A 16,036-nucleotide genomic window follows, 5' to 3' on the forward strand; every position below is an offset into this window, starting at 1 on the left:
TAAAATGTAATATACTAGTTTAAGACTCGTATTAAATATAATTATTAAATTATATTTTAAATATTTCAGAATTAATTATGAAAATATATGACAAAAATAATTATCCAGACAAACAATTTAGACCGATAATCTATCACATTAAATCACTATGAGTTACAAATCATTATTTCAAATCCACCCGAACTCTTATTTTCCGGGCTCTTATTTTGTAAAGAAGCAATTAATCGATTCTGAATTAGATTCTCATTTATTAAACGGAAATTCTCAATGGTACACTTTTTGTTTTGGCTTTTCCAAATGGTACGCAAAATAGTTTTGACTTCCGGTTGGTACACTTAAACTATTATACTATTCTATATCATATTCCTCTCGTCAAGCCCTGTTAAAAAAACGTTTACTAATCATAAAATAAAATAATAATAAAAAAGAAAAATACGCATATATCTATTTATTTGGCAACAGCAGAGGTTATCAATTTTAGGAAATAGGCATCTAAAACCAGGATTACAATTTTTTATTATCCAGTTCAAACTTGATTCAAAGAGAATCGTGTGTGTATATGTTTGTGTGGTGTGGCCGTGGCTATGTGCTTATGGGTGAATCGGTGCGGTGGCGCCGCTAGTGACAGAGGAAGGTAGAGGCGGAGGGGGTTGTTACAGAGTGGCAACGGAAGTTGTTGGGGATTGGTTTGTAGGTGAAGGGTTGGGATCGTTGTGACGGAAAATTGGGTCGTATGGCGGATTTGTTTTGGGTGGCTACGGTGACAGTGAAGCCGCCGGGCTTGTTCAAAAATCAAGCAAAGGAGGAGAGTGGGGTTTGCGAAGGGACGCTACAGTGGCCACGAAGCTTGGTAGACGTCGATGGTAGACGTAGACATGAAAATCAAACAAAAGAGGAGAGTGGGGTTTGAAGTCGGGTGTGCAGAGGGGGTGTGGATATATTTTGGATTATTTTTGATATCTTTTGTTGACTTTTTTGAATTTGGTATCATGTTTATGCTGTTTATAGGATTAGTAAACGTTTGTTTAACAGGACTTAACGAGAGGGGTATGATATAAAATGGCACAATACTCTAAGTGTACCAACCGGAAGCCAAAACTATTTTGCGTACCATTTGGAAAAGTCAAAACCAAGAGTGTACCATTGAGAATTTCCCTTTATTAAATGCTTGCTAAAACTAAAACTTTATTTGTTAAAAATTTATAAATTATGTTTACTAGAAAATAAAAATAAAAAATCAATTACTATTTAAAATGGCAAGTTACCATCTCTTTTTCTTTTATATATAAATATTGTAATTATCAAGTGAGTATATATATAAATCTCATATGAAAGGAGGAAAGGACAAATTATATAAAACAAAAAAGAGAAAAGGAAGCAACCGAAACAACGGTCGTTATTAGTTGCATGTGCAATTTCATGTTTTCTAACTTTCACCAAAGATTACCTGGTCCCCCCTTAGATTTACTCGGATTTTTGTTTTACAAGGACCATGTTCGTAATTGTTTATCCGAATTGTTTTTCATGTCACCCTTTCAATCATTTATTTTCATTGTTTGTATGTCCTATTACGGAGGTTCGAGCTTCTTCGATAAACGAATTTATGATAACACTAATTATACGTTTTTTTAAATTATAATATCAATTATATATTTTTATTCAAAAAATAAAATTTTAAAATAATGATTTTAACTATGCGGTTAAAATATTTATAAATATGTGTTAAAAATTAAAAAAAAATTATTTAAACATTATCACAAATTATGTTTTCATTGAACAAAGTTAAGTTAGGATTTTTGCATTATCTTTAAAAATTATTATAGAAATAAATAAATTCAGGTTTCAAAGTACTCTCGAGATTCGAGATGAATTAGTTGATCTTGTAAACAAAATTTAAGGAAGACGTCTAGTTTCGAAATTTAATGTTTTATAAATAAAAATTTCATATTAAATCTTTTATTCACAAATTAAAATTTTAAAATAAATTAATTAACTATACCGTCAATATATATTCGAAATCAACAAACTCATCTAATTTGGAGTAATTTGGAGTAGAGAAAATAACTAACATAATCAGATTTTAGTGATTATGACTTTGTTTGGCAATTAGCGGTTATCTCTTAGCGGATTGAATCAGATGATTTGACTAGCGGATTGAAATAGATTTTTTGGCTAGCGGATTGAATTAGCGGATTCTTGTAAAACTGTTTGGTAAATAACCGTTTCATTAATTTTTTTATGGCACATACCCAAACCTCTAACCCAAAAAACTCCTCAAACTAGCTTTTTGAAAATTAGCTTTTTATCTAAAACCTCTATTTCAATCCGCTAACTATCAAACAGTATCATTAGAATGGTTAAACCTCTAAATCACCATAAATCTCTATTTTTTCCGCAAAACGCTAACATCCAAACACGGCGTATGTCGTGTCATCTAGTGATCCTGGTTCACTCTCGCTAAAAAAATGTGACTGTAGTACGCAAGATGATGCATCATTCAACTTTCAACCAAAACCAAAACGAGACCACCAGTAAGAATTGATGAAACGGAGTGGCCTCCATGTATATCACTATTTTTCCCCAGGCCGGCAGGAGCATTTTGCTGACACTGTTCTTTTTACTTATTTTTGGTATTTATTTTTCTAAAAGACTGTGCCTAAAAGAAAAGGACCCCCAAGCCTCCATCTTTTTCTATTTATATGCAACATATCTTGTTACATTTTCCTCATCACATTCCTTCCTTCAAGGCTTCAATCTCTCTCTGTTTTTTCATATCAGTGTGTAATCATCTTGTCCCTTGCTCTGCCTCTTTGCTCTGTTTTTTTGCTTTCTTGGCTTGCATGTTTATTAATATTTTTGTAATATGTGTATTTAAAAATGTTACATTATTGAGTGTCGAATGTGCTGAATGGGATTTTTTTATGTGCAGAAAAATGGGTTTTTGTGGGATTTTTGTGATTGGGTTTCTTGCAATGGCTTCCTCTGTTTATGGATATGGTGGTGGTGGAGGTTGGACTAATGCTCATGCTACCTTTTATGGTGGTGGTGATGCCTCGGGGACAATGGGTATGTGAAATCTCTCTCTCTCTCTCTCTCTCTCTCTCTCTCTCTCTCGCTCTCTCTCCCCCTCCCCCCCCCCCCCTCTCTCTCTCTCTCTCTCTCTCTCCCCCTCTCCCTGTCCCTCTCCCTCTCTCAATCTCTCTCTCTCTCTCTCTCAATCTCTCCCTCTTATTGGGTTGTTTGCTTGCAGGAGGAGCATGTGGTTATGGAAATCTCTACAGCCAGGGATATGGTACCAACACAGCAGCTTTAAGCACTGCTCTGTTCAACAATGGTTTAAGCTGTGGTTCTTGCTATGAAATCAAGTGTGTGGATGACCCAAGATGGTGCTTGCCTGGTTCAATTCTAATCACAGCTACCAACTTCTGCCCTCCAAACAATGCCTTACCAAACAATGCAGGAGGCTGGTGCAATCCTCCTCAGCAGCATTTTGACCTTTCTCAGCCTGTTTTTCAACATATTGCTCAATACAGAGCTGGCATAGTCCCTGTTTCTTACAGAAGGTACAAATTTAACTCTACAGTAAAATCAAGATTTTTTACCTCAAAATTTTGAAAGAAAATGCATATCTTCTAGTGTTCTACTACTCATGCATGATTTACAACCATGCATAGCAATAATGTAATTAGTGTTACTTTGTTTTGTTTTAAAAAAACTTCGAGATTCCGATAAATCCCGCCAAATCGTCTAAATATGTTTCAAAAATAGTGTATCAACCTATGATGTAGCGTCCTAGTTAAAAGAGGTGTATCACGTTGAGTAACGGTTCTAGCCAAAATCAGTTTAACGGGTCCAGTTCATAAATACCTTGGTTTTAGTTAAAAATCGGTTTGATGGTCCAGTTCATATAAACTCGGTCCTAGTTAAAATTGGCTTAACAGGTCAATTTCGTATATACTCAGTCCTAGTTAAAATCAATTTAACGGATCCGTTCATTTTTTTCTAAAGCCCGGACCCCGGTCATCCTTATTCTATTGGTCATAAAAAATAATCTTGGGTTTTGTTTATTTTCTTTGGTAGGGTACCTTGCAGAAGGAGAGGTGGCATAAGGTTCCAAATCAATGGACACTCCTACTTCAACTTAGTACTCATCACTAACGTTGGTGGTGCTGGAGATGTTCATGCAGTTTCAATCAAAGGTTCCAGAACAGGATGGCAAGCCATGTCAAGAAACTGGGGGCAAAACTGGCAAAGCAACAACTACCTTAATGGCCAATCCCTGTCCTTTAAGGTCACAACAAGTGATGGCAGAACTGTGGTCTCCAACAATGTTGCCCCAGCTGGTTGGTCCTTTGGCCAAACATTCAGTGGAGCTCAATTCAACTAGCCAAAATTGCTTTGCAACTTGGTTTAAACCGATGGTTTTATATAGTTTGTTTTACTAATTAGTATTCCGGGACTGCGTCAGGCCGAGCAGTAGTGCAACACGGAACACGGGCTGATCTGATCCGATACCGATATAGTCACTAGTATTAGTATGGTGACTTGTAGTAGTACTTTTGGTTAGTATGAGTGAGTAGTATATAGTAGCTATGGGTTAAGGGAGAAGGGCTTATTTTAAAATGGTCCTTCTTATGTTTTGTAATAGGGTACCCTAAAAAATGATTTGGGGCCTAAAAATGATGTGGTCTTGTTTTGGTTTTGTGTGATTTGAGGCAGAGAAGGGCAGTGGTGGACTAGCTTTGACCACCCACCTGTGACTGTTTCTCATGTGTCCCTGGATTATCAAGTTATATTGAGGCATTCAGCTATATTTATTGTGTAGCAAATTCATTTTTTTGCTGTAAAAGAAAAGTATTTGGCTTCCTAATTTTTGTTTGATATTAAGTGAGTGGAGTTAGAATATAAAGTATACTCATTAATGAATAAAAAAAGGATTTCCCAAAAATATTGAATTTTTAAAAAAATCCATAAAAAAACATAGTAAATTCGTATATGCAACCTCAATTAACTACTCTAATCTGAAAATCAACTTACTTTCGATCAATATTGTAACCTCACATGTAACTTTGACTATATTTTTGAATATAAATTTGAAAATATGAAAAATCTATAAGGCTATGTTACTCAACCCAAGCAAGAAGAGAAAAGAACATGAAAAAGGATGTTAGAGACAAATATGCATGAAATTTCTGTCGAATTCTTGGCTCCCTTCTCTCTTTCTTAAGAAATCTCTCTGGAACAAGTTACAGAAATTGTTTCTTTCTTCTTCTTTTTTTTGCCAAACAGAAAATAATTCCATTGATGAATCAAATCCTTAATCAATACATGAATGAACCCGGGTTGGCCCAAAAGAAAAGAGAAGAATCAATTGGGCCTGCATGAGAAGAATCTAAATTGGAAAACGAGACAATCGAATAAATGATTCATTGTAAGTTTGTAACGAAAGTTCTGTTTTTGTGGACAACGCTTCCTCTTTCCTCCGAAATGTCACTATTTATAGTAATCAAAAATATAAAAAACACTTTCTCTTCAAGATAAATGAATTAGTTGGGTCACATCAACTAATTTACGCAGTACTATCTCAAAAACACCAAAAAAAATCTATACGTGTATAATATATATTGATAAATTTAGATTTTTATATATTTACATGAATTTAAATTGATTGTATTTTAATCTTAAAATAATATTTTATTATATCAAATATATTCAATATATATAAATGTAGGTAAAAATTTTCTTTACTGTCTTAGAAAACAGAGACATCATTTTCAACATTTGTTTAAGACACTAAAATAGTTGATCTATCTTGAAAATGTGGTGGAATATTAATTATTTTCTTCAAAGTTTACCTACTACAAAATGTAGACCTACTAGGGAGGAATTGTTTTTTTGTAAGTTGTAACTCAGTGTTCTACGAGTTGCACTGTCCTGCTCTAAAATCTAAAATAAATTGTTGATAATTGTATGAATCATATCTTTGAGAATTAATGCTATCTGGTTTTTCTGTTTCAAAAGAAAAACCACGCAATAAAAGAAAGTGACTAAGATAAAAAGGCAAAATAATTTCCAAAATTCAAACAAGATACTCCCTCTGTCCCATTTAATTGTATACGTTTCTTTTTAACTGCTCGACACGCATTTCAATGCTCTTATAAAATATAGTTCCGTAACTTATTTTTGAGATTTTTTTTTTCTGAATAAAAATATAACATCCAAACTTTAATTCAGAAAAAGAAAATTTTAAAAATAAATAACACAACTACACTTTACAAGAGCATTAAAGTCCGTGCCGCGTCCCCGTCCCCCAATGTATACAACTCAGGGGGACGGAGGGAGTATATATTTCCAAGTTAAAACATTAAATTACTAAACAGTAATCCTCGACCTCTGGTAAGCGGATAACATGATTCGAGGGAGCAGTAGCACCGCTCCTTCTATGACAAGATTAAGCAGTAGGAGAAATAAAATCTTTGATAGCCAAGCACAGAGTCTTAGCATTAGACGGATCAAGAACCTCAATTGCATGACACCCACCCTCATCAAACTTGCTCACAACTTCAATTCCTTTCTGCTCCATCAATTTCACCATCTCAATCTGTCGGTCCAGCAAAGGGTCACCATCACACCCCTGCACCATAACTCTCCACCCCAGCTTCCTTATCCAATCACAACTACCTAACTCACTCTCAGCCGTCAGATCACAGTACTCGTGGCCGCGATCAGCACCATCAGGCAATGCCAGCTCCCACATTATATCGTTCACGTTGAGTGGCAGCACCTTGTCATTGACAAGCCTTAGTTCTGACTGACTCCTCTTGCCCCCACCGAAGAAAGGCTGAATCAGGATCATTCCCCTGATTTTAAGTGGACTAACATCAACGTCTCGTAAAAATGCAGGGGCATGGTAGGCTATGTTGCCTCCTGCACTAGCTCCCATGATATAACAATTTGACAAGTCTGAAAACTTTGATAGCCACTCATGAGGGGCGGTTTTGAGCCACTGCAAGGCCTCGGTGCAGTCCTCATAAGCTGCAGGGAGGCGATGCTCGGGGCCTAGACGGTAATCAACTGATAGAACTAAAACAGGCACTTCAAAGGCCATCAATGAGCAAAAATCATGGTAGACAGGGGAGGCTGGACTGCCTATAATGAATCCGCCGCCATGGAAATAAACAATCACTGGCAATCGTGCACTGGAGGAGCTCGATTCCTCCAAGGCCTTGGAATTTATGTACAAACGGGCGCCTGTGTTGTTTGATTCGTTAAAAATGACATCTTCTGTGAGGACTGGGAGGCTGGGATCAAATGTGGTAGGAGTGCCTAAGAGGCCGTGTTCACGCGTGATTGAGCCGTCGACATTGAAGGTCATGCCAAGGTAGGAGAATGGATCGATTGCAGGGTTTATAGCAGCAGGCTTTGTGTTCTCTGCATCTGCATTTGTTGCCATTTTACAATGCTGGTTTAGCTAGTATTTTTTTTCTCTTTGTGGATGGCTAGTTGTAAAAACACTTGTGCACCTTTAAATAGACCAGTTGCTTGGTGTAATCAGAGGCTGACTCAGTGTCCAGTGAGTAGTCCACAAAATGTTAACTGATCTACCTGTTAAAATAACGAGAAATGTGATAAACGTGACAGCCTACTGCCTGCCCCCTTATTTCCAAAGAATATGGCTACCCAATCTTCACATCGGTACGGGTATAAAAATCCGAAAATGAAAATATCTTGATTTTCAGTGTGATACTCATTTTAAATATACGGAAATTTGAATATTTGACATGCATCATAAGCAGCATTCTAAAAATCAGTCTAAATACCTACCTAATCTTCACATCCGTACGGCCGTACGGGTATAAAAATCCGAAAATGAAAATATCTTGATTTTTTTATGTGATATTCAATTTAAATTATGAAAATTCAAATATTTTACATGCATCATAAACAGTATTTCAAAAATTAGTATAGATGCCTACACGCTAAGCGGCATCGAAATGTCGTGATTCAGCTCTAGATGATAAATCAAAATTTGTTTTTATATAAAAATCAGTCCTGACACTCTGGACAAAGGATGTGACAGCCCACCCTTTTAATTCCAAAGGATGTACTTAGTTACCTAATCTTGACATCGATTTGAGTATAAAAATCCGAAAATCGAAATATTTTTTGGGTGTAAAAATCCGAAAATCAAAATGTCTTTTTCAGTGTGATATTTGATTCAATATCTGAAAATTTGAATATCTGACATGCATGATCTAGAACAAAATATCAGGGGGAAAATACATACAAAAAAAAACCTAAAACAAACTAATTGAAAGAAAAATGTTGGCGGACTAGCCTAAACATACAAGTAACTGCAACAGAAGAGGTGGAAAAACAGTACAAGCTACTCTTCTAATTTAGTACACCGACTAAATGGATGCAAGATGCAACACATGGGAAATATTTTACATGATAAAAACTTGTTAAATGTTATTTGTTTTTGGCCTAGAAAAACTTCGAATTTCGAGGAATGTGTGGGGACTTCTTCATGGTTTTCTCCGCCTATAATTTAAAGTGCAAAGTAATCCCTTCTCCCATAAACCAAAACAAAACATGATAGTATACTCCATATAAATCAAAAAAACAAATTTACGATAAAAATTAATGCTAAATACAAAATATCAAAGAAAGATGGCAAAAATTTTAAAAGTACATACAAAATAATTAGCTACTACCAACAAGCTCTCCAATAACAGGACTGAAAATTTATTCGAATTATCTGATATCTCGATTAATATTCTGACTCGAAACTATGATATAAGTCTTATGTTCATTATGTTCGTCTTATTAATGATCTAAATTTGACAGGAGAATTAAAATTATATAAAATATAACTTCGACTATGCGCATTTATATGCTCATTCAATGTAAATCTTAATATCTTATATTATCAATAAAATCGGGTGAAATCGAACTCATCCCCATCTTATAAAATAAACAGAATAAAAAAGATATTTCTACTAATAATTAAAATTTTTAGATGAAATATTTATTAATGGATGATTTTGTGTGTGCAGGAACTATTATTATTATTAATTATTAATAAGATTGAAAGCAATGAAAATAATTAACGATTTTTCTCTTCTTTTTTGTCAAACTTGCCTTTGGTTGGATAAGATATGTTGCAAGAAAAGGACGGAGTCTCACACAACTCAATACAAAAAAACAAGAGAAATGTTAACACTACAAACTCAAACCTTCTTTCCCCTAATTCTAAACCCCTCTAAAACCCTAATCCCCAAATTCAAAACCCTCAATTACTCCCAATCCCCGGGTCAAATCCCCATCCCAACATCCAATTCGGGGCTCCGATTCCACGACAAGCTCCTCTACCTCAAAACCCTAAATGTCAATCCCCAAAAAGCCCTCCAACAAAACCCTAATTTCCGCTCGACCCCACTTGAATCCCTCAAATTGGTGGAGAATTGCTTGCTCTCGATGGGTATCGAACGCGGAGCGTTCGGTAGAATCTTTGATATGCACCCCCAGCTTCTTAGTTGTGATCCTTACTTTGATCTTTACCCTGTTTTTGGATTCTTGTTGAATGAGGTTAAAATCCCTTTTGTCGATATTCGTAAGGCGGTGGTTAGGTGTCCTAGGCTGTTAGTTTGCGATGTCGATGAGAAATTGAGACCCACATTGCGGTTCTTGAGGAATTTGGGGTTTGTTAGGATGAATGCTGTTTCGTGTCAAACTACATTGTTGTTGGTTTCGAGTGTGGAAGTTACGATAATGCCGAAGCTGGATTATTTGATGAGTTTGGGGTTTGAGTACGATGAAGTGGCGAGGATGGTTGTGAGATCACCGGCTTTGTTGACGTATAGTGTAGCTAATAATTTGATGCCGAAAATTGAGTACTTTTTGAGTGTGATGAATGGAGATTTAGGCGAATTGAAGAGGTTTCCGCAGTTCTTTTCATTTAGTTTAGAAGGTAAGATAAAAAGGAGGCATCGGCTGCTGGCTGAGCGTGGACTTACAATGCCATTGTCGGAGATGTTGAAGATCAGTGATGGAGAGTTTAATAATAGGTTGATTGAAATGAAGCTCCGATTACTTTCTAGAAGATAGTTTTGTAAGTTGCTCAATCTTAATATGACAGTATTATATATTCTTGTTTTAGTAAGAATTCGAATCTTTAGGTTAATTGTTGATTAGTTTCACAGTTCACGGACTTGTAGATGCCCTCAAAAGCAATCAATCATTGTATATATTAGATAATAAGATCATATTTTTTTGCATAAATGAATTCAAACCTCTACTACTTGTTGTCATTTGTTAGTAGAATTTTGTAAAGTGCACGCACATTGCCCATTAACCAGTCATTTATGACTTAAATTGATGTAATAGATTATATTTCTAATATTTCAGTATCCATTTCCGACTAATCCAAGTTTGTCTTTTTGGACAGAGTTATAAATTTAGTAAGAATTATGAAACATTCCATTGACTAAAAAATGATGAAAAAATTTGGTTAATATTTGATGTTATCAATCTTTTTTCCCCCTGAAAGTCTAAAACCATAGAAGTTCATGAGTAAACATCCTATAGTACTAAATGCAAATACTACATGAAGAGTAGGTTGAGAACAGAGGAGGAACAGTAAGCAATTCGTCACGAATGGTCATCAGGCTTTCAGTTGATCTAGTATTGCATGTCTAAATCGTTTTGATCCTTTCCATATAAAAGCTTCGGTTATAAAAAAGGTTGTCCTCAATTTTATTCACTATTTTATTTGGCTTGAAGCTTTGAAGGTCCATGCCTATAGAGTTCAACAATTGTCAATTAATCAAACATAAAGTTCTCCTGTTAAAACTATATAGTGTATGATAAGAGAATCCGGATAACAAATTCATGATGCTATCAATGATAATTTTTTTTGACGATGCATCTGAAATCCTTTTCTAGGACTGGCTTTTCTATTTAGGACCTTGAAGTAGGTGATAAACAAAATCCAATAAGATTCTTCCAGTGGGAACTTTGACCTTCTGACATATAGTAGAGAAGATACAGTGCTTTTGACCGAGAGTTCAATACTTAATATAAGATCGTAGGCATTAAATATGATTCTGCTTTGCGAAGAAGCTTATACTGTTGTAAAATATGCTCTAGAAGTCTATACGCTATAGCTAATAACATTAAAATACATGGAATGCTAGAAAGTTGAAGTCATGTTAATTTAACACTTTCGTTGACTCTGATGATAAATAGAAAAACCTAAAGGTTACTTGTATATGATGATATCTGGCTGATCTATTAAGTGTAAATTGTATCTTTTATACATAATAATGATTGAAATTAGATGATATATATTTTGGGTATAAATTTTGTAATCAAACTTTTTGTGTCCTGCAACTGTAAGTTCATGCATAAAGAAGTAAACATCCTATTCAACTGAATGCGAGCACCTTAGGATAGATATACCAAGTTGGGAAGAGGCTGAGCACTAAGCAGTCAACTATAAGTATTAAACATAATGTCAGTTGACAACTCGACCATGTGCTGCATGCCTAATTGTTTTCGACCAGTGCCCCTTATCATTTTGCTTGTTAATGGTTTAAACTTACACCTATACACTCAAACAGACAGACACACTACTTTTCTACCATTCTAACCCTCGACCTCTTATTACCAAGAGGGAGGCGTAGTTACTGGACTAGAAGCCAAGGGATTGATATTGTCTTGTGCTGGGACTGTGTTAGTAATGAAAAGGTCAAAAGGGCATTGCTCTTTCTTCCTTAGTAATTATCTGGGTTGAAGGTCTATACTCATAAATTGTAAGCCTTGATTCATCAAACCCCAGGCCATCTTGCTTAGAAACTAGTATTGTATTATTATAAACAATGAGAATAAAAAAATTATGATGTTAACAAAGAAAACCTCTAAATTGCTGTTGTTTTTGAAATTCTCTACCAGGACTAGTTTTTCTGTTTAGAACCTTGTAGTAAGTTATTAGCAAATTGCGATAAAGTTGCTGGTAACGAGAACTTTAACTTTGTAAGTATAGATTGGCACATAAAATGTGTTTTAACCAGGAGGTTATACCTTAAATAAGTTCTTAGGTTGTTTGAAAGGAGCTAATACTGCTGGATAATATGCTGTAAACTCTTACTATGGTCGATGACATGCAATTATATAGGATTTTGAATGTATAAGTTCATTATCTCACATTTTTACTGATTTCTCCATGATAAACAGGGCTACAGATCCTTGTTTGTTTATGACATTTGACTAAAAAGATAAGTCTATTGTTAGTTTTCTAGTGGTATTGAGCAATAATCTTCCGAGGGGCATATTATATGGTGGTCTTTTAACTATAATTTTATTCCCCTACATTGATTAGGCAAACCAGTCTATCTGATTAGAAACATATAATTGAAATTCTCATAAGTAGCCCACTCCCAGGCTGGTTCTTCTATGTCATGGTCTCATCTCATGGATATTTTTGGTACCTGTAGATTTTGTGTAGATTTTTTTTTCATGAGGTGGAATGGTGTATCTCCATTAATCTATCATCATCATCATACAACTGAAATAATTTTTTAAGTTGTTTGTCATGAATTTCGAGTGTGGTGCCATGCAATACATAGTGATATGTCATAAGTTCGACCAAGAATTAGATACTGAAAATGTTTATTAACACCCACACATTATAGTATCATACTCTAAATCTCTGTACATCTTAGTATGTGTTCACTAGTTATTGCATTATATTTAGCATGACAAAAACCGGAAACGAAATATTTATTTTGATTATTTCTTGCTACCACCTCCCCGTTGTTCATAAAACTTGTTCTGAACAAAAGAGTTGATGTTCTGGAGACTGATATACTTATCATCATATTTGGACTTGTATATCTTTGGTCTTCTGAATGTCTGGGCTTCATATCAGTCAGTCTTACTTACTGGATACCTGTATATATTACAAGGATCCAGGTCCCTGACATACGTATGTCAGTAGCATATGTTCAGCGGAAAAAATGCGCCGGACAGCTTAACCTGTTTTTGATGTATGTATAGGAGGTGCTACAATATTATTGAGCGGAATCCTCACTCTAGGCGTTTTCATGTCCAGAGCTTTTTTTCCACTGAACATATGGTACTATAATCCGTCTGTTTTGAACTGTAATATTATAATCTACGTTACTTCGACTCGTCATTTCCGGCGACCGTACCCGTGTCGACCCGACCCGACCCGACACGGGACATATTATAATTTATAATATGCATTCAATACTTGATGAGAGTTGAAATTTATATGAAAGCCATTTGACCTTTCTTGCACTGCTGAAGGTGCATGGATGTTTAAGTCTTCAGTATTCCCTGTGAGTAGCTAATGGTAAACAAAGGACAAAGCCTTGGCCTGTTTCAGGATTCTGACCAAGCCTGACATACACCCATGCATTGCTTATCTGAGATGAATTAATTGCTTCTTATTCTTGGTAGAAATTATTAACAGGTTTTCTTCTAGCAGTATTAAATTCAATGTGAAAATACTTGATTTCTATGCACAAAAGTCCGATTTGATTCTTGTTGAATTGTTGTATAATATAGTATTTCAATCGCTGTTTCTAAAGTTTGGTATAACAATTCGTTTATTAGATGATCTTGCTTCATTGTTGTCGCGCCTTTTCTTCTTAGCAAAAAGTTGTATTCTTGGTATGAACACAGAGATTAATGAACTCTGAATATGCCTTCTCTTGTTAGACTTGAATTCTCCCACATCCCTCCCTTCTCGGCATTTGTCTTTTACTCCCTCCGTCTCACTCATTTGTTTACGAGTTTCCTTTACTGCTTGACATGTATTGTAAGTTGTATATAAAGTATAGTTTCATAATTTATTTTTAAAATTTTCTTTTGTTGAATAAAAATTTATATTAAATTTTCGAAAAAGTAAAAATTATAATAAGCTATAAGTCATATTTTGTAAGTTCTGAAATATGTGTCGAGCCCTTTGATCCGTTGTCAGTCCTTCTCGTGTGACAAGGTATTGTGTTCGAATCCCTCCCTCGTAAATTGATATGTATCATGTATAACTTTCCGAGTTTTAGAAATACTGTAACATCCTTCTTGCTCTGTGAACAAAACCATGCATACAAAAGTAGCTCCTAATCTATATGTTGATTATGATTTACTACTTTTAAGTTGCAGCAGTAGAATTAGAGACCAAGCTCTAAAGTAAAAATATAGTGACAGGCTTTACTTGTACATGCAGTGTTGCATGTAATCCTTCCTTCTCATTTTATACAGTTTTTCATTATTTGAAATATGTTTTAAGACTCTTATAAAATATAGTTTTATAATTTAGTCTTAAAATTTTTTGTTTCTGAATTAAAACTGACATTATATTTTCATTTAGAAGATTTTTTTAAAAAAGTAATTTATGAAACTGTATTTGTAAGAGAAATGTGTGTTCTCAGACGTATACTGCTCACGGGGACGGGACAGAAAGAGTAATAATACAGGTACCAGGAACCGTTGGGCCTTGCTGTGTTTTATTTCATGATAACTCAGGCACAGCACATGGGGTTGCATGCACGTGGACAGGTACAGTTACTTATTCTCTTAAATTTCATATACACAAACATGCTGAACTTCAACAGTAAAGCTGTGTTTCCCATCCCCAATCAGTGAATAAAAATCTATAACAAAATCAAGATTGTCCTGACACTACTCTTATTATGATGCACAGTTAGATAACTTCTTAGCCTTTTATTTTACTGTGCTTTTCAGAGCTTTATCAGCATTACTCGCAGGGCGGATCTAATAAAAGACACGTTGATATGTGTCCTTCTGAAAAAATTGATATTTTTTTATCATATTAAATTTTATAAAATCGTTGAAGTACCCCACAAAATTTAAAAATATATATGTACTTTCTGAAAATTTGTTTGGTGCCCTGCAAGATTTGAATCCTAGATCCGCCCCTGCTAGTGAACAGTGCATGCTCTCATCTTCTTTGCTTTTGTTTTAAAGCTCTCCATAAGTAGGTCCATTTGGGTTTCCATTTCTGTACAGTAACTTTTCAACTTACAGGTCTGCAAAAATGAACTCTGGATTAGCCTGTGGCTAGGCTAGTTTGTAGAGTGAGTTGTTTACATCTTGCAAGGGTGAAAAGATGAAGCTTTTGAATTATTATGGACAGTGGTAGTGTTCTATTTGTGGTATTATACTATTAGGAATTGGTGAGGACATGAGGTCATCTTAGTGTGTTTGAGTAAGCAAAGCAGAGCATCTCTGAACTCATCTGTGATTTCTCACTGTATATTTTAGCTATATGCAAGTATGGCTGTGTATCCTGCCCTTGTTTTAAATGATCAGTTCTTCACTGGCAATTTACTCAGTAAGTCAGTATAGTAAATTCACCACCTTATGTACCTAGTTTTTCATAATTTTCGAATTCTCCCGACCTCGCATAAGAGGGGCAAAGGAGATATTCTTGGACCGAGAATCCCATTTTTGACAATTTTCGAATTCTCGACCTCTTGTAAGAGGAGCGAGGGAGATATTCTTGAACCGAGAATCCCATTTTTGACAATTTTCGGATTCTGTCAACTTGTAAGATGAGCGAGGGAGATACTATTGGACCGAGAATCCGAGATCACTGGTTTTCATGATTTTCTTTTATTGAACTACTTTAAGGTGCATGTGTAGGTAAAGTATCCAAATTGTAATCTACCAAATATAGGTGGGGGTCTATACATATGTTGTATTGGTATGCTTTGTTTGTAGATTTGCAGTGAGGATATTAAAGATCTATGTGCTGTGCTGTGTACTTGGTCATACACTCCAACAAGATTAAAATTTTCATCTACCAAGTTTGAATGCTTGCTGTGGAGTACTACAGTGATGTCTATTAAGATGTGCATTGTATTCAGATTATTTTAATATAATATTTGCTTAAATGCACTTGGCAATTGACTGCTACTGGCATTTGTAATGAAGCTCTTCATAAAGAAGAAGCATCACATTGGATACGTATGTAAATGTCTTGTCA

The 16,036-nt window shown here is 35.0% G+C and overlaps 3 protein-coding genes across 5 annotated transcripts; 2 read left to right on the forward strand and 1 right to left on the reverse strand.

Annotated features, from left to right (window-relative positions):
• Positions 1-2,621: 2,621 nt before the first annotated feature.
• On the forward strand, positions 2,622-4,811 carry LOC108202811 (expansin-A1). 2 transcript variants are annotated; one of them, XM_017371350.2, is made up of 4 exons: positions 2,622-2,781; positions 2,930-3,066; positions 3,251-3,563; positions 4,081-4,811. In XM_017371350.2, the coding sequence occupies exons 2-4, from the start codon at positions 2,934-2,936 to the stop codon at positions 4,385-4,387; spliced, it is 753 nt and encodes a 250-aa protein (XP_017226839.1). In that variant the 5' UTR covers positions 2,622-2,781; positions 2,930-2,933; the 3' UTR covers positions 4,388-4,811. The 2 variants fall into 2 exon arrangements, with proteins under 2 accessions (XP_017226839.1, XP_017226840.1); XM_017371351.2 differs by having other exon boundaries at positions 2,625-2,777.
• A 1,237-nt stretch (positions 4,812-6,048) lies between these two features.
• Positions 6,049-7,520, reverse strand: LOC108202810 (carboxylesterase 1). The gene has a single exon (XM_017371349.2). The coding sequence runs from the start codon at positions 7,451-7,453 to the stop codon at positions 6,452-6,454; it is 1,002 nt and encodes a 333-aa protein (XP_017226838.1). The 5' UTR covers positions 7,454-7,520; the 3' UTR covers positions 6,049-6,451.
• A 1,657-nt stretch (positions 7,521-9,177) lies between these two features.
• LOC108200835 (transcription termination factor MTEF1, chloroplastic) lies at positions 9,178-15,386 on the forward strand. Of its 2 annotated transcripts, XR_001802844.2 has the most exons (3): positions 9,178-10,114; positions 14,460-14,586; positions 15,076-15,386. XR_001802844.2 is itself a non-coding variant. In XM_017369094.2 (2 exons), exon 1 carries the CDS (start codon positions 9,217-9,219, stop codon positions 10,108-10,110), a length of 894 nt encoding a protein of 297 aa, XP_017224583.1. In that variant the 5' UTR covers positions 9,178-9,216; the 3' UTR covers positions 10,111-10,114; positions 14,460-15,386. The 2 variants fall into 2 exon arrangements, 1 of the variants encoding a protein (XP_017224583.1); XM_017369094.2 differs by having other exon boundaries at positions 14,460-15,386.
• The last annotated feature ends 650 nt before the right edge of the window (positions 15,387-16,036 follow it).

The sequence above is a fragment of the Daucus carota genome, chromosome 9 (assembly GCF_001625215.2).
Source record: "Daucus carota subsp. sativus chromosome 9, DH1 v3.0, whole genome shotgun sequence".
Classification (NCBI taxonomy): Eukaryota; Viridiplantae; Streptophyta; class Magnoliopsida; order Apiales; family Apiaceae; genus Daucus; species Daucus carota.

Coding starts and splice junctions, on each gene's coding strand:
- LOC108202811 (XM_017371350.2), top strand. CDS start 2,934: ATGGGTTTTTGTGGGATTTTTGTGATTGGGTTTCTTGCAATGGCTTCC. Junction 3,067..3,250: donor TGATGCCTCGGGGACAATGG/GTATGTGAAATC, acceptor GTTTGCTTGCAG/GAGGAGCATGTGGTTATGGA. Junction 3,564..4,080: donor GTCCCTGTTTCTTACAGAAG/GTACAAATTTAA, acceptor TTTCTTTGGTAG/GGTACCTTGCAGAAGGAGAG.
- LOC108202810 (XM_017371349.2), bottom strand. CDS start 7,453: ATGGCAACAAATGCAGATGCAGAGAACACAAAGCCTGCTGCTATAAAC.
- LOC108200835 (XM_017369094.2), top strand. CDS start 9,217: ATGTTAACACTACAAACTCAAACCTTCTTTCCCCTAATTCTAAACCCC.